General features: G+C 46.0%; 2 protein-coding genes and 1 long non-coding RNA gene across 5 annotated transcripts in view; 2 read left to right on the plus strand and 1 right to left on the minus strand.

The window, feature by feature from the left end:
* Positions 1–25,286, plus strand: part of brf1a (BRF1 RNA polymerase III transcription initiation factor subunit a) — a 119,956-nt gene that overhangs the window by 12,926 nt on the left and 81,744 nt on the right. For all 3 annotated transcript variants that reach the window (XM_040136505.1, XM_040136506.1, XM_040136504.1), the window contains exons 4-6: positions 2,950–3,123; positions 8,519–8,550; positions 16,289–16,361. In XM_040136505.1, coding sequence (XP_039992439.1) covers positions 2,950–3,123; positions 8,519–8,550; positions 16,289–16,361 — 279 coding nt within the window. The remainder of the gene's footprint in view (positions 1–2,949; positions 3,124–8,518; positions 8,551–16,288; positions 16,362–25,286) is intronic.
* Positions 9,765–10,933, plus strand: LOC120795049. The gene is made up of 2 exons (XR_005708200.1): positions 9,765–9,799; positions 10,678–10,933. It is a non-coding gene; the product is annotated as an uncharacterized LOC120795049 (long non-coding RNA).
* Positions 15,819–22,670, minus strand: LOC120795048 (BTB/POZ domain-containing protein 6-B-like). The gene is made up of 4 exons (XM_040136507.1): positions 21,668–22,670; positions 20,792–20,882; positions 20,383–20,501; positions 15,819–19,721 (listed from the first exon to the last, which is right to left on the minus strand). Exons 1-4 carry the CDS (start codon positions 22,090–22,092, stop codon positions 18,689–18,691), a joined length of 1,668 nt encoding a protein of 555 aa, XP_039992441.1. The 5' UTR covers positions 22,093–22,670; the 3' UTR covers positions 15,819–18,688.

The raw sequence follows: 25,286 nt of genomic DNA on the forward strand, positions 1-25,286 counted from the left end.
CTCAGCCGTTTAATAATCGTTCCGATGGATTAGAATCTCAACGGACACACGGCTCCGGATCATTTCCGATCACGGACTTTGGTTTTATGTGGATTTTATTTCGCTTAAATTATAACAAAATACCAGCACAGTAGTTTGATGACTGCATTAAAACATAGTCACGGATGTGTAAGACCTGGCCTGCATTTTTACTGTTCACTCTTATACTGTCGTACAGATCCCTTTTTAATATCTGGCTCGATTTAATGCTATTTACATACCATTTATTTCTATGATTAGTGACAGTGTTGCTGTTGCCAGGCAGACCGAAATGATGGAGACGATGAAATGTGATCCGCGACTTCCAGTTCGAGTAACTGATCCGTTACCTACTACGGGCACTTGCGCAGTGGTGTCTTTTGGATCTTTTAGCATTTACAGCACTGAAAATGAGCTGAATTCATCAAGTTTACGAGGAATACGGGTGGAGCCTCTAGTGCGTTCATTTTGTTCATTTGGATCTCCATTAGCTAGCGCATGGTGGCAGCATTTCTCCCTGGCCTACTGCATTTAACACACCGATGACACAATTTAACACCACCACCAACAACGCAGTTACATATCATAACTAATAATACAGATAGTTTTTTTTTTTTTTTTTTTTTTTTTAAGCATCCGGGAGTAATAGTAGTAATAGTATATATTTTCCTATTTTTAGCTATTTTCTTCTTTTCTCCTTCTGTTTCTCTCAACCAATCATCCGTCTCCTCAGAGCCGTGGCTGAAAGGTCTTTGTTTGTGTGCCGGAAATCAGTGGTCAGATGAATCTTGGAAAAACTACATTAGACTGGATTCTATTTTTTTGACAGACAACTTCCAGGATTCTGCTCAAGACGGGACAAAAAACTGATGGGTCGACTGTTTGATCCAGAAAATCTTAACTTTACTTTTTGTGTATTGGTGTGTGTGTGTGTGTTTGTGTGTGTGGTTTTTTTTTTTTTTAAATATATATTTATTTCTGTGTATATATTTGTGTGTATATATATATATAGAGAGATACATAGATATATATACACACACACACAAGTTTTCATGTCCGGCTGGAATGACGAATGACAGACTCAGAAGAGAAAACGGTTTAGAATAATAGAGGGTGTGTGTGTGTGTGTGTGTGTCGTGCTGACATTGGATTCTGCTGGTTTCGGATCTGAAGGTGCGTCAAACCGAGCAGCACGACGAAAACTCGATGAGCTCAGAGGCGCGTTCGCATTGCCGGACATCACGCTCAGTTTAGTAGGTTGCACACATCTGGTCGTGTGTGTGTGTGTGTGTGTGTGTGAGGATACTCAACATGTTGAGCTCATCCGAGGTCATGAACTCAGCACGTTCTCTCTCTCACACACACACACACACACACACACACACACACCCTGCAGCTCTGTGACAGTAATTCTAAGCCTCTTTGTCTTGAGTCTGCACCTGCTGCAACATCTGAACTGGTTTGTGCGGTGCGGTGGTTTGCGTCTAAAGAGGGAACACACATGCTTTTTGTGTGATTGCGTGTAACGATGTAGTTATGTTCCCTACATTTGCACACATGTATAATCGAACCCTCGTGCTTGTCTCCAGGCGTGTGTCCTGACGTGCTTGCATAACTTTGTTTTCATGCCGTAATGCTCGTGTAATTACATGTCTGTGTGCGCGCGTGTGCGTGTTCTGGTCTTTGTACCAAAAACAGGTTTTTGTCAGGATCAGACTACACCTCTTTAGCCTTTCTCCGTGTTCAAGATGTCAGATGAGGTGATTTTCGTGCGTTTAATTCCTGTCATGACTTGTCAGGGCAGCGAGACGAGTCGGACTGCGTGTGAACCGCAAACCGGTCGTGACTTACTGATTGTCAATAACGGCGTGACCCGCAAATGGGATCACGCAGGAGGAGCCAGGGACGGGTTTTTGGGATGAGGAATCTCAAAAACATTTGCCAAGTATGGGTGTGTGAGGTGGATCAAATCTTATTATCACGACATGGGTAATAGTATAAACGTTAAAGCAATATCTCCAGATGTGGTCTGACCAGATGTGAACATTTTGGTCCCGTTCTGAGCGTTCCCTTAACTTTGCTGGTGGTCTTGACAAACATGTCTGACGTTGAGCCTGTCACGAACACCCCCCCGAGGTTCGATGGTGGTCGTAAAAAAAAAGGTGTCTGAATTATGATCCTGTTCTGACCACCGCCTGCTGTCGCTTAAAAGTCGTCATAGCAACACATCTAATGGTCACGAATGTCCGTTAGCGACCGACACAGGAGGCCAGTACTGGGCTCACGTATCATCTCTGATGGGGTGGAGGTGTCTTCTTTGACCACATCTACAGTAACGCAAACTGCAAATCCTGACATGGGTTGTTTTCTCCACTAGCGGCGAGGCCTAAGAATGATAGTGGCGGTTGTTCCTTCCGTCGCTTCAAAGGTTAAAATTCTCTTGACCATCACTTTGGTCCGTGACTAGGTGGCGTTGAGTCTAACGGCCATTATCCGTGAATGTTCTTGTGAATATTTATGGTCTCCGAGGGATAATTCTCGATTCCCCCCCCCCCCCCGGTCATCATCCAGCCAAGATTTTCTCTTGTGAACAAGAAATATCAAAATCTAATGAGCAGATTCTCATTTTCAGATTTACCACGAGCGCGCTCCTCAAATATGCTCCTTGATTGTATTGCAGTACATCTATTTTGTGATAACTGTGATGCTTTTTCTCCAATTTGCAATTGTCTTCTCTGTATTAATGATTAAAAATGAGATGGGACATTGAGTATTTTATTTATTTATTCAAATGAAAATGGTCTCAGTGTTTCTTTGAGCTGACCTGCCTTTTGTTCGTGTGTGTGTGTGTGTGTGTGTGTGTGTGTGTGTGTGTGTGTGTGTGTGTGTGTGTGTGTGTGTGTGTGTGTGTGTGTGTGTGTGTGTCTTCAGCCAAACAGCACATCAACACTCTGGGTCACCAGCTGCAGATGAACCAGCACTGCTTGGACACGGCCTACAATTTCTACAAGATGGCGCTCATCAAACACCTGACCCGCGGCCGCAAGGCCTCCCACGTCATCGCCGCCTGCCTCTACCTGGTCTGCCGCACAGAGGGAACGCCACGTATCCTTACCGTTCGTTTTCTTTCTCTATGAAAGTTGAAAAAAGGGGTTTTCAAATGTTTTATGAGCAAGGAAATGCATTCTCCGTTTTTTTTGGCCTTCATTATTCCTTCGGAAATGCTGAATCTAGACCAGGATACATGATCTTTCTTTATAAAATAAACTGCGCAGCTGCCATTGAGGAGTAAAGTATCTTGCTAAATCCTCGGAACCCAGTTTACACATTTTGAATCAAATATTACACCCTTCCCCTTCAGCATTACAACCCAGTCAAACCAGACAAAAGTCCCTCGATCTGTTGAGAAATCATGTAAAAAAAGAGGCTCTTTATAACTTAAGATTGTTGCTCATAAGAGTCAAATTTAGATAGTTTTCTGCAGTATCCAAAGTAATACAGGAACCACTAAAAGCTAATTATTATAAATCACTGTCTTCCTAATGCCCAAATGTAAACAAATCTAGGCTTGAAAATAAAAAAAATAAAAAACAGGTCTCAAGGAGTGGCCACAGAAAACACTGTACTTCCTGTTTTATATCAGCCAAAGCATGATGGAAACTAATAGAGAGAAAAAACAAAAAAACCAAAAAGGATTGACAACTAGGCGTGGAAAATTGTTCTTGTTTTCATTTAAACTGTCCCTGAACTTGTACGTTGCCTAAGACGTGAGTCGCTTGGAGGACTCAGGTAATAACTATGTATGAGCTGCCCAGTTAAGACATGTGGTGACTATGCTGTTGTTGCTGCGACTAATGGCTGTTTTCATTATTTCCTGACCTGTGACTTGGTCTGACTGACAATGCAAAAGCCCGAAATCTTCAGGTTACCATCATAGAAAACAAAGGGAAGAAAGCAACAATACTCACATTTGAGAATCTAGAACAAGTGATTTTAAAAAAAGAAAAAATCAATCTCTTGATTATCAGAATTGTTAGTCGTTATGTTTCTGTTGGTCGACTTATAAAGGAACTAGTAGCACAGTTGGCAAGTTGGCCCTCGCCGCGTGTGTGTGTTGACTGTGTGTGTCAGTCTAATTAAATGTTGTAACAAAGTGGAGCGAGAACCTGATCAAAGACAAACTTCCACGATTGAACAGAGCAGCGTTTCCTGCGTGCTTGAGGAGGTCGCACGCTTGCTGTTAACAGCCGGGCAGAAGTTCAGTGTCAGTTGAGGCAAAGTTGCGAGTAGAATTTTGCAAACCTGCATCTTAAACTGATGGAGGATGGCGCATCAGAGCCTGCAGGTAACTTCGGATGTGAACCAGGGCCGCCTGCCACTGTCTCGGTCAACGTTTCATCGTCTGCAAACAGCAGCTTATTGACGTGGATCTGTGAAGTGTCATCGTGGGGATTATGGGACTTTCGGGCTCATCCCTTTTTTTTCACGAGCAGGGCAGGTCTTCGGTGTTTGCGCTCAGCGTGCGGTCGTCGGTTTACCCCTGACTCGCTTCGCTTCCGAGGATGCTTGTGTTATGTAAGAGCAGCGGAGGTCGCCCGGGATGGGTTTGCCTAATGAAAGAGGGGTGTGGAGGGTGTAATGCCTTCCTGCTGCACTGTTTACCGGGCTTTTGTGTGTGTGTGTGTGTGGATGTCGGTACAGGCCTGTCTGTTCATGTTTCGAGGAGTGAGGCTGGAGTAAAAATAACTCTGCTCACTTCCTTTTCCACAGCTGGGTGAGTTTTAAATGTTGAAGCGGGGGAGAATCGGGACAAAGACAAAGGGAGAAGGGGGAGCAGAGTGAAAAGGAAACATTCGTCTAATCTGGACCAACCGCACAGAAGAGGACCAGACTATCGGGACCGTAGATCCGTTTTTAGGCTGCAGACAGATCGTTCATCTGTTCTGAACTTCTCTCTATTTGTATCCATGTTTTTCGCTCCCACGGCGCTTCCCCCTTTTCCTTCCTTCTTGCCTCTATTTGCCCTTCCTCTCCAAATGATCCCAGGAAGTTATGTTTGTGTCCACGCACCATTTAAGACGATCAAAACAGGACAAAATGCTGCTTCCCCATAGAAAACCATCAGTTACTTATATTCATGGGTCAACTATCCGTCACATGCAGCAGTAGATATGAAGAAACATGATGAATAACGGCAAATAACTCGATAATAACTTGATACTGGCGTTAATATCTCTTAAAATGAGGTAGTTTCCCATAAACCGGTTGCCTCTTTTTTTTTTTTTTTTTTTTTTTTCTCTGCTAGTCAAATGACTTAAAGGAGACGGTTAAAATGTCGGAATTCCGTTTTTTGAAGGGTGGAGTATGCTTGACATTAACTAGTTTGTTAGGCTGCTTCGACTGCGCCTAAAGGCACAAGTGTTGGAGCCTCCTCTGAATGGCCGCGCTCGAAGGCGAGGCAGAAAGCCCCGATACTGCCAGAGCCTCCCCGATCTCCCGGTAACTCTGTAGGTGTGTCTCCATGTTTTCATCTGTATTTTCAGTTTGCACATGTGAACAAACCTGAGTGGAAATGCAGAAAATTCCCCCTGCGCTTAATTGGTCGCTGAAGCTCCTCTACACCTTGTTTTTCATTGTTCTAGGTTTGACTGGTGCTCGTTAATTACCTCATGGGGCCCTCTTCTTCTGGTTTAATGGCATCCCACTGGAGAATTAGCGCCACCGGCTGCTTATCTTGATCAACCAACTCTAATACTCACATGTCGGTGGTGGATGGAGACGTGCGTTGGTTTGCATTTTCTTTCGTCGGTGTTCTTGAAATTGGGTTAAAATTTCTGCTGCGTTTTGGATCGAAACCTTGCTTGTGTCCCGTGAGTGTGTGTGTGTGTGTGTGTGTGTGTGTGTGTGTGTGTGTGTGTGTGTGTGTGTGTGTGTGTGTGTGTGTGAAGACCATCTGTCCTCTCAGGTATTCATGGTGTTACTTGTTAAAAGTGACGGAAGAAAATGTGTGAAAAGTGGGGCTGGCAACAGCTGGCCAGCTGTTGCTCAGAGCAGACCCGATAGGTTTCAGATGCACCAAGCGCACTGAGGCCCTAGCTCCTTCAACCATATGCCATTTCCGTAAACTCTCAAAGCTTTTACTCCGGAGGAACTTCAGCCTTTACCTGTTGTGTGCTGCAGAGCAGTCCACTAGATTTTCCTGCCGCATTCTCTGAGCCCTTACTTTCAAAACCATGGACATTAATCTGCTGCTCTAACAGCCACCGCTCTTCCGGTTTCAGGCTCTCCGTCAGATTGTAGAACCCGGCTGCGGGGATTAGCTCCCATTCAGACGGGAGAGCGTTAGTGAGGTACAACAGTGATGTTTGCTGATAAAAGTCTGGCTCACAGTCGGTGCTCTGGTTTATCCCAAAGGTGGGAAAACCACTGAAAACGGCCTTCACGCACCTGGCTTTTGGGCGCGACGGCATTTATTATGTTGAAACGGCCAAACAAATTGTCAACACGCTGCAGTCCAAGATATCACAATTAAGATTTCTCCTCAAGCCGTGAAAATCAGCCCCAGACCAAAAGTACATAAACACATGCGGGCGTTTGTGTCCACATGTGACCACTTCATCAGTTTCAATATCCGTCTCCCTGGATATTTACGTGAGTCGTCTTGTATCGTCCTCCCCCCGTCCTTCCTGTGGCACCAAATAAGATGCAAGTGGTTTTTCTCCTCCGTGGACCCAGATGTGTTGAAGGACCTGCTGTCGTTCATTTTCCTGATTAAGGCAGCCCGTCTGTAATCTCCAGACGGCGTGTGCCGGGATTATCTTTTCCATTTCATCTGCACTGCTGCTAATTCCATTGAGGCCTTTTTCAGAGAAGCCCCCGCTAATCCACCCTGGCAGCCTGGCGACAGGTGCACCTGTCGCCACGGAGACCCCGTCGCCATGGAGACCACCGTGTCTGAGCGGGGGCCCGGTCGCTGGGAGGACGAGATGTCCAGAGGCTGAGGAGGCGGACCTGTGGTTTTTTATTTATCTATTTATTGTTGTGAGGTCGCTACGGGGGGGGGCAGGTCCGTCGGTGTATTTGGGGGAGTCGTTTGGTCGGAGGTGACGGTTCCGTGTCTCATTAGATTTACTGACACCAGCTGCCCAGAGCTCAGATCCAGTGTAACATGGCGTCCGCTGACCGGGTGTGCACCTTTAAAATACACTTAAAACAGTGTGTTTTGGGTTTTTTTAGTGACAGTTCGGCTGAGAGAAGTAACCGGATTCGGACACGTCTAACCATGGCCGGGTTGTGAGACAATGGGCTCCTGGCACCAGCCTACCAGAGCACCCCGCTCCCATTTTGCCCCTTTTTTTTTTCTCTCCCTAGTGGGGCTTTACAGGTTAACCCGACTCCTGAGGTTCTGCTGTTTGTTGAGCTGGAGACGCTGCAGATGAAAAGAGGAGGCTGTATAAATCTTTCTGCCGCAGCAGATCCACATGACACACCTCCGCAAAGATATTGGACACAACACTATCAGTAACCTTATTGAGTTATTGTGTAACAATCGAATCTGCTGCCTGTTGTTCAAGCGCTCTTGCCGTCACTGTTTACATGCTGGTTACGCTGTGCATGTGTGTATTGTTTTGTTCTGTTCGTATTTATGTTGGTGTTTTTTTTCAGTCTGGCTCTGCGGTGCACTCCTCGTTTTATGGTCTCGAACGACAGTAAAGTTCACTTTGGCTCGGGGTTTGAAGCCGTCGGGGGGGAAAACGAGCACAAGCCTCTCTGCCGTCATATATATTCAAGTCACCGCACTAATTCTAACGTAGGCTTATGTGCTGCTGCATTAAGTTGGGGGAAAAAAACTATGACAGTATTTGATCCCACTATTGACGGATACTTTTATTAAAGCATTAAAAAAAAAAAAAAAAACTGATTGGGAAATAAGAGCCTTTGACTGAGCTCCGTGACTTTCCACCATCAAACCCTAAAATCAGTCACTTAACGCAAAGGCTCTGGCTTTGGGGCCTGAGGCCTGTGTCAGTAATACGTTGTTGTTTAACTTTGCTAACAACCTTAAACATTTTGAATATATGTACAAACTGTGACGTTCATTTTTGCTCTTTTTAAATTTCAGGTTAAGGTGCCTGAGTCACTTTCACTCAGCCTCCATTGTGATGTTTTGCTAGTGCAGCACTGGTTCTGATGAGCGTCTTTGAACGTGCAGTAGGCAGTTTAAGTTCACTCTTACGTCGTCTGTCGTTTGATTGGACCAGCGTGAAGTCCCATGTGGGCTTCCCTGAGAAGGAAGCTCTCAGTCACAAAACAGAGAAGTAAAAATGGACTTTATGATGTTGTCAAACCTTTCTGTCTGCCGTATTTCTGTCCCCGGTGGTCGGCCTCTTCCATTTCCCCCCTAACTGGGTTAAAAAAAAACCAAAAAAACAAAATCATGACTAATTGTTTTTAACTCGTGATTCTTGCTGGTTTAGTTGCCTTAACCTGTTTCCCTCAGACATGCTGCTGGATCTCAGTGATCTCCTGCAGGTAAGTTTCAAGTCGCATTAAAACTAGGGCAGCAACTAATGATCATTTTCATTATTGAGTGGTCCGCCAGTCAAAGTTATTTTCTTGATTAATCAGAGAATTGTTTAGTCTATAAAACGTCAAGACTATAGTAAAAAAAAGCCCATCCCAGTTTCCTAGAGCCCAGTGTGAACTTCTGCAGACTTTAAAGAAAACTTTTCTTATTTCTTGCTCTAATGTGTCTTGATTCCCACCCTGTTAAAGCAGCCACTTAAATAACACACTCCTACCTCTCGCCACGACTCCCATGATGCATCTCTAGCTAACCGCTTGCTCCTGCAGTCATCCTGCATTCAGACTTTCACCCGTGTAATTAAACCTGAGTCGTGTGTGGGTGTGTGTGCGTGTGCGTAAATTTAGAAACCCCTCCATTTGTCTGCATATTTAATGGCAGCCGATTCACAGTGAGTCAGGGGTGTGGCGGTGCTGGTGGTGGGGTGGGGGGTGGGGGGGGGGCATTTCTCAAAGTCACAGCTGGTCAGGGGCTTTTATTTTTGTGCGCCCAGCTGTCCTGGAGGAGCCGGCCACCCCTCCACCACCGTCCACACCCCGGCATGTGGAGGCTGGGTGTGGATGTGAATTGGATTTTGGATGGGTGGGGTCGGGCTGTTGTTTATGAACGTCCAAGTTGCTGATATTGCACCAATCACTTTTTTTTTTTTTTTTTTTTTTTAAATGGATCCACACCCAGGCCACTTGGTCTCACTTGCATTGTTTGGATGAATGGGGAGCTTTGTCAGTCTCGCTCTAGTTTCACCAAGCCGCTAGACTAGAGCCAGGGCATTATTGATCAGGGCTGGATCAGCGCTAATTTTAAATATCAGCTGTTTTCTACGTTATCCAGCTCCAGCTCCTCCTCTGATGTGACGTTGTTCATCTGCTCGGTCGCTCAGAGTATTAAACGACAGGTGCGCTGGAAAGCGAACACGAGGAGGGTCCTGCCCGCTGCCCGCAGGTCCGTGTTCGCAGACGCTGCTTTAGTCTGTCGGGGGGGGGGGTCTCCTCGGGTCATGAGGAGGCCGACGGAGGTTTTTGACAGATTCAAATATTTTCTGTGAAAAAAATATTTTATTCAAAGCTCTGGACAGTGTAAAAAAAAACAAAAAAACAAAATCATGACTAATTGTTTTTAACTCGTGATTCTTGCGGGTTTAGTTGCCTTAACCTGTTTCCCTCAGACATGCTGCTGGATCTCAGTGATCTCCTGCAGGTAAGTTTCAAGTCGCATTAAAACTAGGGCAGCAACTAATGATCATTTTCATTATTGAGTGGTCCGCCAGTCAAAGTTATTTTCTTGATTAATCAGAGAATTGTTTAGTCTATAAAACGTCAAGACTATAGTAAAAAAAAGCCCATCCCAGTTTCCTAGAGCCCAGTGTGAACTTCTGCAGACTTTAAAGAAAACTTTTCTTATTTCTTGCTCTAATGTGTCTTGATTCCCACCCTGTTAAAGCAGCCGCTTAAATAACACACTCCTACCTCTCGCCACGACTCCCATGATGCATCTCTAGCTAACCGCTTGCTCCTGCAGTCATCCTGCATTCAGACTTTCACCCGTGTAATTAAACCTGAGTCGTGTGTGGGTGTGTGTGCGTGTGCGTAAATTTAGAAACCCCTCCATTTGTCTGCATATTTAATGGCAGCCGATTCACAGTGAGTCAGGGGTGTGGCGGTGCTGGTGGTGGGGTGGTGGGTGGGGGGGCATTTCTCAAAGTCACAGCTGGTCAGGGGCTTTTATTTTGTGCACCCAGCTGTCCTGGAGGAGCTGGCCGCCCTCCACCACCGTCCACACCCCGGCATGTGGAGGCTGGGTGTGGATGTGAATGGATTTTGGATGGGTGGGGTCGGGCTGTTGTTTATGAACGTCCAAGTTGCTGATATTCCACCAATCACTTTTTTTTTTTTTTTTTTTTTTTTAAATGGATCCACACCCAGGCCACTTGGTCTCACTTGCATTGTTTGGATGAATGGGGAGCTTTGTCAGTCTCGCTCTAGTTTCACCAAGCCGCTAGACTAGAGCCAGGGCATTATTGATCAGGGCTGGATCAGCGCTAATTTTAAATATCAGCTGTTTTCTACGTTATCCAGCTCCAGCTCCTCCTCTGATGTGACGTTGTTCATCTGCTCGGTCGCTCAGAGTATTAAACGACAGGTGCGCTGGAAAGCGAACACGAGGAGGGTCCTGCCCGCTGCCCGCAGGTCCGTGTTCGCAGACGCTGCTTTAGTCTGTCGGGGGGGGGGGTCTCCTCGGGTCATGAGGAGGCCGACGGAGGTTTTTGACAGATTCAAATATTTTCTGTGAAAAAAATATTTTATTCAAAGCTCTGGACAGTGTAAAAAAAAACAAAAACAAAAAAAAACCCTTTTGTCCTTGTCATTCAGCAAATTGGACAAAAAAAAAAATACTTCAGAAAAACATTTGCTTTAAACAGTAAGTGGACCATGAGTTATTGAAGATTTTTTTTTTTTTGGTCAAAAATAAACTTTAATACAGAATTTAGTAAATCATTTTTCATTGTTGGATAAGGTTGTGTGCCTGGCCAGTTTTTCGTTAGATCTGGATCTTTGAATCACTTGTTTTATCTTTTATCTCCTCTGTCCTTTTCATCGCTAATCAGCAGTGTATAAAAGACTGAGGGTAGGCGTCCTGCTGATTATCGGATACGTAATATTAAATATTAAATTCTTAGAATGTCGTCCATTGAGTTTTAGTCCTTAAATACCGGGTCATCCATAACTTTTGACACGAACATCTGTTATAAACCAAACCTAAATGCATTTTTAGGGAAAAAGACCGAATCCTCGCAGCATCGGGGTTTGTTGATGTGCTGTGTTTTGGCAGCAGTGGATACAGAAAGGTGGTCGCGTGCGCATCGGTCCTGCATCGCTCAGCCAGATGCAGGACAGCGGGGGAAGAGTGTTTACGTACTGAATTACAGCTCTGAAGGGTTTTTAACAGCCGGCGTTTTTGACCCCACCGGGGCTTCATCAGGCGGATATCCCCGTCAGGATGTCTCGTCGCCCTCCTCGCCCCCTTTCTTCATCGTGTGCAGAGCGGCTGAAGACTGACAGGCCTGTTGACGACAGCCGTCTGGCTCCGTAGTTTCCGGCTTTAGGGAAAGTCGTCGATGCTCGCTGATATCATCACAGCTGGCCTCAGCTAAACCAGTCCCGTCAGGTGTCCTTTAACTGAAAGCCTCTCCCCTCGATGCCTCAGTCGGTGCGCCCACCTGTTGAGCCTCGGCTGTGAAGTATCCAGTATCCGCCCAGTGTTTTTGTTGCGGGAGCGTTTTGAGTTGACCCCTCGACCCGGAAAGTTTCGCTTAGCGCCGCAGAGGAGAGGGGATTATTTTCTGCTCGGGTTCTCCGTTTCATCTGCGAACTCCTCCACGGCCGGCAGTTCAAAGCTGTGATTAATCTTCGTGGGAGGAACGTCATTTTTTAGACCGGAGAAGAAAAGTTTTCAGATGGTGTCGAATTCAGCAATTTGGGCGCGATTAAAATAGAACTCTGCCAGGGCGCACGAATGCGTAGAGACACTGGACCATTTACTTTAATACACACGTTATGTAAAGTCATATACTTTAGTCATAAATGAATGGTCTTGGAATATTGGCAGTTCTGTCTTCGAGGACAAGTCTGCAAAGTGTGTGCAAAATTGCCTTAAATCACTTAAAAGCCTTAAAATCCATTCACTTTTTTTCTAAATTAAATGAGCGAAGTTGAATGAGGCAATTTGAGTTCTTACGGGTCTTATCTTAGCAGTTTTGGACATTATTCCTATCCTTTATGATGACGTTGTACTCCACAAAGTAAATGCTGAGATCTGGGAACACGATAACACCCCTCTCTAACGTGCGTTTCTGCGCTACACACCCTTGGTCTTGTAATAATTTACAGGACAAAGTTCATTGGGAAACACTGCCATTATATTAGGCAGTCTATCGTCTAAAACGTGTTTCACGCAGAATTTATCTGTTTTTAAATAGTCACACTCTCAGGTTCTCTCTTCCTGTGCTGTATCTATATTTTGTAAGTGACTGGTGTGTTTTCATGTGACGTGTGGTGACTGCTTAATGCTGCCACGCGGGCGGTCAGGTGATCGCACAGGTTATAAACAAGCTGACAGTTTATTCAGATGATCAAAACCACTTTATTTTTATTTGGAGGTAAAACTAAAAGTGAGCGCATGAATGTCACTAATAAATCTCCATTGCACCGGAAAACTTGGTTTGCCCACAGCTACAGTTAAAATGCAGAGGGTCACAGTTGAAGCAGACAGTTGGTCTGTAAACGGGGACGGATGTGCAACACAGTCACTCGGCTCTTCCAAAGAAATCTGACCCAGATCTCAGTTAATCATATTAACTTGATGAGAACAACGTTGATTAATAATGTTATAATAACTGATTAACGTTAATAATAACAACAACAACAATGACAATGACGGACAAAACTACAAGAATGAGACCCAAGGTGAAGCATCTAGTTCAACCCTGCGCTGAGCCAAACGACAAACAGGCAACACAACACTTGCACATTATTACCTTTTTAAACTGATACAGCATAAAAATGAACACATCCGGCAGACGCTGCACAACTTCATCATTCACCCTGTGTTTTTGTCCTTCTGTGGGTTTGTCATTACAAGCGACACCTTTCACATTATACTTTTTTTTTTTTTTTACCCCCCCCTTGGTAGTCTGAAAATATTGATTACTGCAGCTTTACAATGCTGCAGTTGAAAGTAGTAAAGATATTTTTTCCTGACTTCCCTGAGACCAACAGTCGTGAGGACTAATCATCCCTGCTTTCGCTGTAATCATGCAGACGTTCAGCTTTTAACAACCTAGAAGTGGCCGCACTTGTTCCACTTCCTCCTCCTCCTCCTCCACTCTTTCTGCTTTTGCATATAAATTCCTCGCTGGAATCCACTTCCCGGAATAGCAGAGGAGCATCTGCGTCCCTTGCTCGACTCCAGAGGGGGCTGAGAGTGAGAGTCCGTCCGTCTGCTCCAGAAAACCCCCCCTCACCCCCCCGAGGTCTGGAGAGTCGGTCTGAAGGAATGACAGAGATCTGACCCGGGTTCGTGACCCGATCCCTCCAGCTTTCCCCGCCTTCTGCTTCGGCTTTCAGCCCGGAGCTCCTCGGAAACTTAAATTCTTGGCTGTGTTCCTGTTAATTTGTGTAGAAGATGATGGATGTGCAGCCCTGTGGCTTTGTTATTCAGCAGTATTCGTCATTCGATCCTTTCAGACAGAGCAGGGGGGGTTGGACTGCTGGATGACAGAATTTACTGCCGAGCCTTCTGGAGGTGTCGTGGGCAAAATACAATGAAACATCTGTGATGGGAGGCGCCAGCCTGATAACCCCAGTGACACACTGGGGCTCCTCCGCCACCTACCCACCCTGCTTTTCCCTGACACAATCCCCTCAATAAAGCAGGTGTCCAGCTCGCTGCCCAGCCTGGTTCGACTGCACTTGGGGGACCGCCTCATCAGAGAGCCAGTAAACTAGTTTGAAGGCTTATCCCGTATGATTTTGTCAGATTTATCCTGAGAGATTTTCCCACAACGGTCTCAGTACCCATGGTTTAAATAGTTAGACCTTGGCTGTCGCAGAACTTCCCCCACCTTCCTTCCAAAGACAAAACTCGTGGTTATTGGGCCAAAGAAATATCCATCCAATTTGTCAAAAACCACTCTCAGGCCTGTTAGCAATATTATTCTTCCAGATTCGACAGTTAAGAATGTGGGTCTCGCCTTTGACTTTTCCTCTAGCATCCAAGGAAACACGTCAGCGACGTCACTAAGGCAGCTTTCTTCGACCTCTTCCGCCACGTTGTCCGAGTTCGCCCCACCTCTAACACGGTCAGATGCGGAAACTCCCGTTCGCGCTTTCACCCACTACCGTAAGGTGCTCTTCGCGAAGTGGAGCAGCTGGAAAAGTCACTGGAACCAAAACATGTTTTTTTTTTTTTTTTAAAACACCAAACACTGATTCTGTCCTCACTCCGCTGGCTTTTGTCCAGATCAAACTACAAAGCGCTTCGTATTACAAACAAAACCCGTCAAGGATTAGCACCTTCTTGCTTGGCAGAACTCCTCAGATCCCAAACCCCCCCCCCCCGTACAGTCAGCTCGCAGGATGCAGGCACATTACTCCGGCCATGGACAAGAAATCTACTGGTGGCACCACTGCTGTGGAATACTCGGCTTTTCTAATTGGGCGACGTACACACCATTGAGATTTTTTAATTTTTTTTTAAATCGAGAAAACCTGTTTTATTCTCCCTCTTGTATAGTTGGTACCTTCCTCTGGTTTTATCGTCTTTTTTGTAATTGTCTATTTATTGAATTTATTGAGACACTGATTTTATACTCAGTACTACAATAAACTTAACTTATTTACTAATAGTTTCATCGTTGAGATCTATTTTGTTCCTTCAGCGAAACAAACCGGACTTCTCAAACACAGTAGTGTTAACGCGGGCAGTCACACTGGAACTTTGCTAAAATACAATGCTGTGCGGTTGGCAGCGTTACGACCGAAATTAAAGGATACGCAAACGAGACCTCACAAAGCATTCGATGCCAACTCTCGGTTCTTGACGGATTTTGTTTGGTATTTAAGAAATTGCTGTGGTTCGCTGAAAATAGTACCATAAATTTTCAAAAATACAAGCATTTATCTGGGCTGAAATGTGCGTTTTCATGTTAGCGAAAGTCTTCAGAGACTTCACTTTAGTAATCAATCTGTCCTTAAAGGCCAGCAATCTGTGAATCTAGTGTTTGTGAAAGTTCAGCTGTTTCTGCTCAAATAACTCTTTCCCCCTCAGAGCTCAGTCAGTTATCAAAATAACCCTTTGTCTCTTGGCTTGTGCTGATGTTTTCGGAGAAACAACTGCAATTGCAGATGTCTGTAGAAGGTCACCTTTTAGATGATTTAAAAAAAAAAATAGTGGTGTGCAGATAAATCTGTCACGTCTTCTCCTCGGATGCAGGAAGGTAGCAGGTACCAAAAAGTCCTCTCTCTCTTAAGATTCTGGCAGTGAAAGAAATGTCGGTGTAGGGACCAAGTACTGTCCAAACACACCTGTGTATTGGTCAGACTTGTAATTTGGATACAGGGAAGTAAATCTGAAGGAAGAAATGCAGAAAGGGAGAGTGCGAAGGTGGGTGGGGGGTGGGGGCGAGCGGCAGATATTTTGAACACAAATTAATCGACAGAGCTGTTGAGTTCGAGAGACCGTACAAAAACCTGGGAAAAAAAATCCCTTCAGATAGCAGCAGAGATCAGCCTTTAATCACACACATTAAAGTAAAACGTTTCTGCAACCTTTGGGTCGATTATATAACCGGAACACTTGACCTGACGCATCGGCCTTTTTTCATATCCTAATGGTCTGTTCTTCTCTCTCAAACACACCAGTCACCCTCAGTCATATCCCTCCTGTTGCATCTTGTGAGGCACACGGGTCTTTGATTTCAGACTAATGCTCCAGCTCTACTGTCAACTCTGGAAGTGGCTTTGAATGGGTTTAATGGTTCCCGGAGTCATCGAGCTCCACTCAGGACATACAGGATCACTCAGGCTCCCAAATCCAGTCAGAAAATGAGACTCAACCGGCGGCACAGGGTTTTCCTCTGACACGTGCTTCACTCTCTAGAGTTTTAACTTCAACATCTCTCCTCCACAGGTGAACGTCTACGTCCTGGGAAAAACCTTTCTTGTCCTGGCCAGAGAACTGTGCATCAATGCCCCGGCTATAGGTACTGAACTCAACTTCACCCTCTTTTTATAAACTACATTAACAATGCAAGATTTTGTTGAATCATCTCCTCTAAATGCTGAATCAGCTCTTTTTAGTTGCCATTTTGCGGATTGTCTCTTATGTAGATAAGTGTTAACTACTGGTTAATGTCGTTATCGATTAATCCGCCAATTATTTTTACGATTAACTGAGTAATCACTTAGTCTATACATTGCCAAAAAATAGTGAAAAATGCCTCTCACAATTTCACAGACCCACGGAGAAATACTCAGACATCTTGTATTGTCCGACCAACAGTCCCAAACCCAAATACATTCAGTCTACAATGATATAAAAGAGAATAAAGCAGCAAATCTAAACATTTGCTAAGCTGGAACCAGCGGATGTTTGGCATTTTTGTCTTAATCAATTATTTAAAAGGGGCACTCCAGGGATTTATTACTGCTTCCATAATGTGCACTAATAATTTGGGGGCTTTCAACTGACGGATGTGGGGAGGGGGGCTCAAAATCGATGCAGCAGAGGCAGAGAGATCCCGACTTTTAGTCCACACTATGAACACCGCATCCTGCATTTCCCAAACTTCAACTTGAGTGTGTTTTTCTTTGGACGCTCGCTGCTCGTTAAACCCCCACATCTCCGGTTCATAACTCAGGCTTTCTGTGATCACATTTGTAGTTTCCGATCCCAAACTAAGATACTCCCGATGATTCATTTTAGTCACAGTGGGTTACTCAGACTCGGGTTTTAGTACCGCAGCAATCCCTGTCACCAAACATAAAAATGACTGCAGTGAGCTCCGTGTAGTGAGGTCCACAGATTTCAAATTTGGGAGAAAGAACACTGGTAATGGATCAGTACCGGATGAGCTGAGGTTTTAGGAGAGAAAAAAAACTGGATTGGTGCATCTCTAGCGTATATTTTTAGTTCTTAAACCACTGATATCAGGAGATTTGGACTTTAACTGGCTGCGTTGAGCTTAAAATGTAAGTGCTGTGCCAGACAGGACCAACAAAAGGACAAAATCAGAAAGTCTCTGAGGAAACTTGGACGTACCTTTTTGCCTCTATCTTGAATTTTGTAAGACTTCACCCCAGAAGGACTAAATCAAGTCAGATATCATTTACACTGCACTCACTTTTAGTCCCAATCATATTCTGCAAGCATGAAAGAACACACAAAAAGCCCTCTCTCCTATAAACCAGAGCCTCAACACCACCCAATGTCACCCGTGGACATGCTGCATCTTTTTTTTCCACTGAACTTTTGCGGGTTGACCTTAACGCCAAAGTTCTGTTGGTGACTGAAACTGTTTTTGTTTACGCTGGACATGATCCTAGTCTGAATCGTATCCAAATCCTCCTTCCACAGCAGATTAATACAAACACTCCTCTGCACAGACATCATACAAAATACTTCAGCACACCGGACAAAAATATCAGAGGAAAAGCTACAGGAAGGTTCTGCTCTCTTCATGCAGCGATATTCTGCTGATTTTGAATGTAGGCTTTCTGTAGCCCGAATATGCACTGTACAGCTGTGTTAGTTGAAGATGAACATAAACGTAATGAGAAAAAAAAAAAAATCAGATTAAGAACCTCGTGTTGTCATAAACCCAAGGTGTAGTTCACTCTGATGTAACCAGAGGGCGCCGCTGCCCCTCAAATCCCCGCTCCCTCATCCCAGGCACCATAATAACATCGACATTTGTGGCTTCAAACACATTTATAACCTTTTATCTTTCATCGTCAGGTGTATAAGCATTCTCGTACAGAACACATCTGGTCTTTAACAGCATCAAGCTGTCAACAGTTAAACTGTATTTTACAAAAGACACAACGTTTCCGAGGCCATCCTCTGAAGTGCAAAACGACTCTGCTCTTTGACAAGGTTTCTACTTTTTTTTGCATTTAGAACCATAACACTACATAAAGTTTGCTCCTTGTGTAATATTGCTGCTTGGACCATAGTAACAACATTTGTATATAGACTCGCAATCACAGTTTGAAGCAGTCCCTAGTTGTTCCAGTTGTGGAGCTCAGCTTGATTACATAACCACAAATCACCGTGTTAATGTTGTTTCTACAGCAGCCGCAGCCGTTGAACACAGGCATCAGAGCAAATAACGTTAACCCAGTATTTAAATAAAAAAATAACATTAAATTAAATAAGATAAAACAACAGCTCCTTCGCTTTTAAAATAGTCTCTCAAAGAACTAACCAGGCCATTTAGTGTGACATTACTCAAGTGTCTTTAATGCTACATTACTTTAAAGGCTGGGAGGCGAGGATGGACCTAATTTTCCATCAGCAGTCCAGAGCAGCTTATGCATAGAACACGAGCTCGGGGATCTGTCCTCCCTGTACTCCAGTCCCGTTGGTGCTGTCGGAGGAACACTGGAATTGAAATGTCACCTTCCCGCACTGCACCTCCGTCATGCCCTCCTGGCCAAAATAGCTCAGTTCGTTCCCGTCCAACACGGCGCTCACTGTGTAGAATGCGTCCTGCTCCACCTGAACGGGATGCTCGAACCACACCGGAAACGTACTGCTCGACCCGTCCGACACAAACTTTGTCAGGTTCTGCGCCAGGATCACCCCCTGCCTCTTGAGTTCAATCTTGACGCTGTACTCGGCTTTGCCGCCGCTCGACCCATAAAGACCCAAACCAGCGATAAAGATCCTCTTGTCCACCGCAAACTGAATGCTGTCGCACCGGCCGCGGTAGCGCCACTGATTGCTCCGGTAGGCTGAAGATTGGAAGCGATGGCACCTCTGAGGCGCCAAGCCCTTCCTCGCAGTCAGGGGGAAGTCCAGTTTGGGCTTTTTAGCCGCAGTGTACCACAGGAACACGTTGTGCGTCTCTTCCAGTGTCAGGATGTCAGATTGCGCCGCCCCGTTAGCAAACTCCTCCAGGCTCATGGTGGGGATGCGCACTAGAAACAGCGCCTTGCCGAGGACATCTCTTTTGTTGCGGATGGTGGACCCCAGACCTTGTCTCTTGCACTCCGCTGTGGCCCAGCTCATAACGGCCTCAAACACCACCACCTCCTTGGTGTTGAGGGTCTCCCTCCGCAGTATGATCTCCAGCGTCTGCAGGTCGATCTCGCAGAAGCCCTCGGAGCACAGAGCCAGCTCGGCCTGAGCGTCGATCACCTCCCAGCATCGCTGGGTCAGCTCGGGCTCCTCGAACAGGCGGCTCTGGGAGAGCAGCACGCAGGCATTCTTGGCCTCCAGGCTCGTTTCCAGGAAGGTGACGCAGGCCTTGGCCAGTGCAGGGACGATGTACTTCTTGGCAGCATACAGGGTGGCCAGCACCGTGTCCGCCTCCAGGTCGATCTCATCACTGTACATGTACCTGGGAGAAGGAAAATGGCATTTAAATAACAGTAAATGTGCAAAAATCGAACTTGGTAGCACTGCTGGGGAGAGAGAGAGAGAGATCAACTACATCCTTCATATTATTCTGCATAATCAGACACGATGCACCATGTTCTACCAATTTAAATTGACTTTGGATCCTTGAAAATTGCTCGGGAGTGCTAATCTCTTCTTGTTCCTAATCTAATTTCCACTGCATCAATAGAGTCCACAAAAAAAAGCAAAATGGAAATAAAGATCGCCCTTTTCTTCCCAAAGAGGATCGTCTGATGCGTTAACACATCCTACCCTCTTCTCAAAAGACATAGCATGCAATAGTCCATGGTGCTGGCTTAGCCAGTGCTACTAAATGAGCAACAAAGGCAGGTTATTTATAACTACTAGTCTGCATATATTCCCCCCTAAGAAAACTGTCAGGCTGTGCATGAGGAAAAAATGTTTCTAGTTGAACAAAGAGTGCTGAGAAAACCAGCAATTACAGAGCACCATGCCACTGCCACTGCTCTCTGGTGCTTCCAGCATTTTGGCATTCGCCTCTGCTTAGCTTTGGATGAGTAATAATATGCTTTGAAGTGACACTGACTGCGCCTGTCATCTCTCCTTCTGGTTGGCTGTGTGAGGGATGGTGAGTGGCTTACTTCAGCAGAATTAGAAAAGCAGCAGGTTCCACATCTGGGATATGAATCTCAGACTCCTCCTCCGCCAGATCGCCGTAAAACATGGCACAGAAGACCGAGCTTCCCACAGCCAGCACATACTGGGAGGGAGGGAGGGAGGAAGGAAGGAAGGAGCAGACAGATGCGTCAGACACACATGCAACCAGAGTCACTATTCTTCGCTAAGTTCAACGGGGGAGCAGGCTTTCAGTGGCACAGGGACACAGATAACTTCGCTACTCATCTAACAGACATTTGAATTTCACAGACAAACCCAAATGTCACTCAATTTTGATCTGCCCCGAGTGTTTCTGTTTTCCCCATAAAAGAAAAATCCAAAAACTGTTTTGTTTTTTGTTTTCTTTCCCCGAGAGGTAAAACGTCTTTTTACCTTGTGTGCTGGAACCCTCTGCGATCCCCCCGAGGGGCCAACGATGAAGTGGACATCGGCCATCAGCTCATTGTTAAACATCAAGGCATTCCTAAAAGCAGAGCAGGTTTCATAAATCAGCCTAAAGTATTGTATAACAGCGAGTCCTCCCACACTCTTTTTGCCTAGAGACACTGGTTATTTTCACGGGTTTGGGGAGGATACAGCTACAGTGGTAGGGCTGCTTTCATCACCGTTTAAATCTCTACCTATTATTCTAATGTTAGTGAACTGTGAAAATGCCCATCACATGTTCCCAGAGCCCATGGTGGTGACTGGCTAGGTTCTGGTTTTTGGACCGGTGGTCAGACAGACCAAGATATCTGCAGTTTACCATCATAGAAGACTAAGAAAAACAAAAATATTCCCATTTGAGAGGCTGCAAACAAGTAAACCGTGCTCGTGTTTTCGGTTCAGTGCAGTTCTTTTAATGGTCAAGTGATCATCCGCTACTGTCGCGGAACATTGCAGCGCAGTTTACGCACAAAGGCGTGTAAACGCGAAATTCACGCCATCGCACAAAACTTTAAACCACTGCCGTTTCAGCCGAACAACGCGGGACCCGCGGGAGTGGCTTTCTCCACGGTAACGGCAGGTCAAACACCCCCCCGAGGAGGGAGCGCCGACCTCGCTGCACTTCACGGTGCCTTTCACCTCCCCTGTCCGGCCGCGGCGCGGTGGTCTGTCGCTACCTGACAACGACCCGACTGCGCTTCCCGGTCATTCCCGGCGTCTTGGACGCGGGGACGCCGCGGCGACTCTCGGGCGTCACTTTTGGCACAGGCTCGTAAGCGACGAGGCGACGGGCAAGTCGGCCCCGGAGCGTTGAGCGGTTACCTCTCTCTCAGCGTGGGGTGGCTGCACTGCCAGCTGGGCGGGTCTACGTTGTTGTTGTTGATGTTTTGCTGGGTGGTCGGGGTGGTCGCCGCGCTGCCGCCGCCGCCGCCGCCGCTGCCGCCGGCCTGGCTCACCCGCAGCTCCTTGGTCTTCTCGGTGTCCGCCACCGTGGTGCCGTTGGCCAGGTTGGTGTTGTCGGCGTTGGCGGCGGGGTACAACTCCGCAGCCATCTTCTTCTCCCTCTGCTTCTGCTGCTGCTTCTTGCTGGTCAGGGACAGAGTCAGGATCTCATAACATACCGGCAGCCTGCCCGGGAGCTTGCCGACCTTCTTGGACTTTTTCAGCGTTTCGGGGAGTAGGAGCAGGTAGGTCAAACACCTCATGATCCGGCCATGGTGGAGCAACCTGCAGTCTGCCGTTGGCATCGGCACGAGCAACCGATCTTCTTGGTGTTTAATATCCGGCGAACAGAATCACTCTCGGGGTCGAAATGAACTAACTGTACCTCGGGGGGGACGGAGGGGGAGGGTGGGGGGTTGCTCAGCGGGAGAATTCAGCCTTTTCTTGCCTGAAATTCGGCTCCTGCGGCGCCGCACCAGAACGGCATCGGGTGCGAAGTTTTCCGCGACGAAATCTTAAATGTCCGTCCGGGCCCCGCGGAGTCCGTTTCCAACTTCGACCCCCCCAGAAGCACTTTTTCCTGCGTTTTTCTCGCGCGGTCACCTCATCCTCTCTCGGGGGCGAGAGGCGTCCGCGAAGCGTCGCTTGTTTTCCCCGTTTCAGCGAGTGGGTAATCCGGATAGTCGCAGCTGGTACTCGAGTCTATATATTTATTTATTTTTCTTTCTTTTTTTTTTTTTTTTTTTTCTCCAACCCGCCTCAGCGTTAATCCTCACACGCGTATTCCTCCCTCTCCTGTTGCCCGAACCGACTGTCGACCGGGACGGACCCAGCTACGATGTCCCGTCCGTCGCTGCCGTACGCGTCCGAGGTGCGTTTTCATTTGTCGGGAGTTTTTAAGGTCTGCTCTATTTTTTTTTTTTCTCAGCGCCCCCCCCCCCCAACCCCCCTCCTCCGACGTGATCTCTTCGGACGCCCAGCGCTCGTCGGCGACCAATCACACGCAGGCACCGCGCCGACGTCGGCAGGACCGAAGCGCCTCCCTCCGCGGCTCCGCAGAGTGCGTCAGCGGACAAACCCTCCTCCTCCGCCCCGAACATTAGAGCCGGTGGATAAATAAATATAAAGTTTAATTTTAATAGACAAAAAATAACAAAAAGAAGAACTTCTTTTAAATATGTAATGAGACGAGATGGACCTTAAACAGTGGCGTAGTAGTGTTTTCGGTAGGTGGGTGTACACCGACCCCCCCCCCCCCACCGGCTAGGACACATGACTTTTTTGTGTTTAATTTAAAGGTAAAATAATGTGGAACATAACATAATGAGTATATCTACTCCAGCAGTGCAGTTAGTTTTTTTGCCATACTGCAACTTCAACCTACTTCCAGTTTGGCCTCCTGCACGGGGATTCTTCTGCTTCACAACAGTTTCGAGGCCAAACATTTGTGTGACAGGTTTAGTGACTGTTTTCTTTCTAAATTATGACTTCACATGCAAAAAGATTTGTTGAGCTGATGAAATATGATGCATTGTCATGGATAACACCACCCAGAGGTGCGTTTATATTTATGTATGTGTCTGTGTGTGTGTGTGTGTGTGTGTGTGTGTGTGTGTGTGTGTGTGTATATATATATATATATATATATATTAATATAGAGAGAGAAATCCATCAGAATAAAGGAAACTCGGAGACCAATTTCTACACCCATAGTAAAAGAAAATAGACCAGGACTTATTGTAGCTCAGAGATGGTTTTGGGTTTGGAGGGAAAGGCTCGGCTTCCTCACAACTTTAATGCTGTTCATGCATTTGATTGAAAGGAGCAAGTTCACAGCCCTTCTCTGGGGGTGGACGAGGAAATTTTGGGGAACGGGGGGGCAGAAAGTAGGCGAGGCAGGTTGAGGGAAAGTGTGCGCATGAAAATCTAAACTGCATCACTCCATCACAGAATGAGAATGATTATATTCAACTGAAGGAGGATTTAAGGTGGATTTTTTTTTTTTTGGTCTATGGAGATCTTGCCTGTTCCAGAACTAACAGACACTCCAGCAAAACTTGGAGCAGCGATGGCCAGCTCTGCAGACGTATCATTACATGGTGCGGAGGGGGGAAGGGATCAGCCTGGATCTTATTACCAGTTGGCTCTACCAGCTTTCCACTGGACTGCTCTTTGAAATCAGCCAGTAAATTCAAAGATATTTGACTCCACTGTCATAGCCGTGGCACAAAACTCTACCTTTTGTCTCCTACTTAGTGTAGAGGGAGGATTCCTCCACATTTCGACATTAAATGAGATTTCTTAACATGGTAAAATCATTTGTAGAATAAAAAAGACTAAGGGCAAACTGTCCACCAGCCAGGCTGTTTCATGACAAAAGCAGGTGGTTCTGTTGGTTTTTCTTTTTTTTCCTCCTGAACTGCATCGTAAGTGTTTTCCATAAAGTTGATGATATGCCACACTGTGCAAGTTTCTCAGAGACGTTCGTGAAAGCAAAAAAAGCAAAAAAACGTTGAGATGTGAGCTTGTGATTGGAAGGCTGCCCATTCAAATCCTTCTGCCAGCTGAGAAAATCTGGACATTGAATGAGAAACAGGCTGCTTTGTGGTGCACTTGAGCTAATTGCTAATCCTCTAGCTCGCTGGTGGAGCTAATTAACAGCCAGCAGGGGGGGGAGACTGGTTTTACTGGGAAGCTCACAGGTGCTAGTAAAGTTAAATCTGTATGTATTTGGGGCGGGATTTTCTATCAGAACCAGGGAGGAAGAATGACTCGGTTGCATTTTTGCATTTTGGTCTGTTTACTGCTCAGACGCAGCAAGAACCAGGGCCTGTAAACAAAAGTCACATGGACACACAAGCAGCCGGTTTATTGGGCGGAGTTTTGGCTGAAGTGTCATCCTCTGAGATTTTTGGCAGCGGGGTTTGAGAGCCAAACAGATGTGATATTAGTCTCTGACAGCCATTACTTTATCACGATGGACTCGGACGCTCTATTTGCCGTGATTTATCGTCTCCAGTTAACTTGCTCGATCTGGTACTTTTGATCACATTACATGGTCTTCATCAGCAGATGGAGTTTTCTCCGTTGCCGTGGAATTTTAGCCGTTTACCGCATGATGTTAACCTTTCGTGTTTCCAGTGAGCTTCAGGACTTTGTGTCCACGTTGGCTTCAAAGTAAACTTAACTTGACAGGTCATAAGCTCCAGAACAAGCAAGTCAGTGGCGCTTGAGTGGAGATGGTTTTGTCAAGTTTCCACGGTTGATGCGTTTTTGTTTTTTGTGCAGTTTCCTCAGATTACTCACAGCAGTTTTCTTGAAAACAACTCGGGAAATCTAAATAAATGCATTTTGTTGTCATCTGAGCTGATGATGCGCTCGCTTCTCAAATACCTGTTGAAAAGTTTTGGGAAGAGGAAATGGTGAAACCATTGTTTGGTACCCGGTCAACTACCCGGTATAACAATGGAGTATAAAGTTACTAACTAACTAATGCATC

This window comes from Xiphias gladius, chromosome 10 (genome assembly GCF_016859285.1).
Source record: "Xiphias gladius isolate SHS-SW01 ecotype Sanya breed wild chromosome 10, ASM1685928v1, whole genome shotgun sequence".
Taxonomy (NCBI): Eukaryota; Metazoa; Chordata; class Actinopteri; order Istiophoriformes; family Xiphiidae; genus Xiphias; species Xiphias gladius.

Coding starts and splice junctions, on each gene's coding strand:
- LOC120795048 (XM_040136507.1), bottom strand. CDS start 22,092: ATGCCAACGGCAGACTGCAGGTTGCTCCACCATGGCCGGATCATGAGG. Junction 20,883..21,667: donor CACCCCACGCTGAGAGAGAG/GTAACCGCTCAA, acceptor CTCTGCTTTTAG/GAATGCCTTGATGTTTAACA. Junction 20,502..20,791: donor AGAGGGTTCCAGCACACAAG/GTAAAAAGACGT, acceptor CCTCCCTCCCAG/TATGTGCTGGCTGTGGGAAG.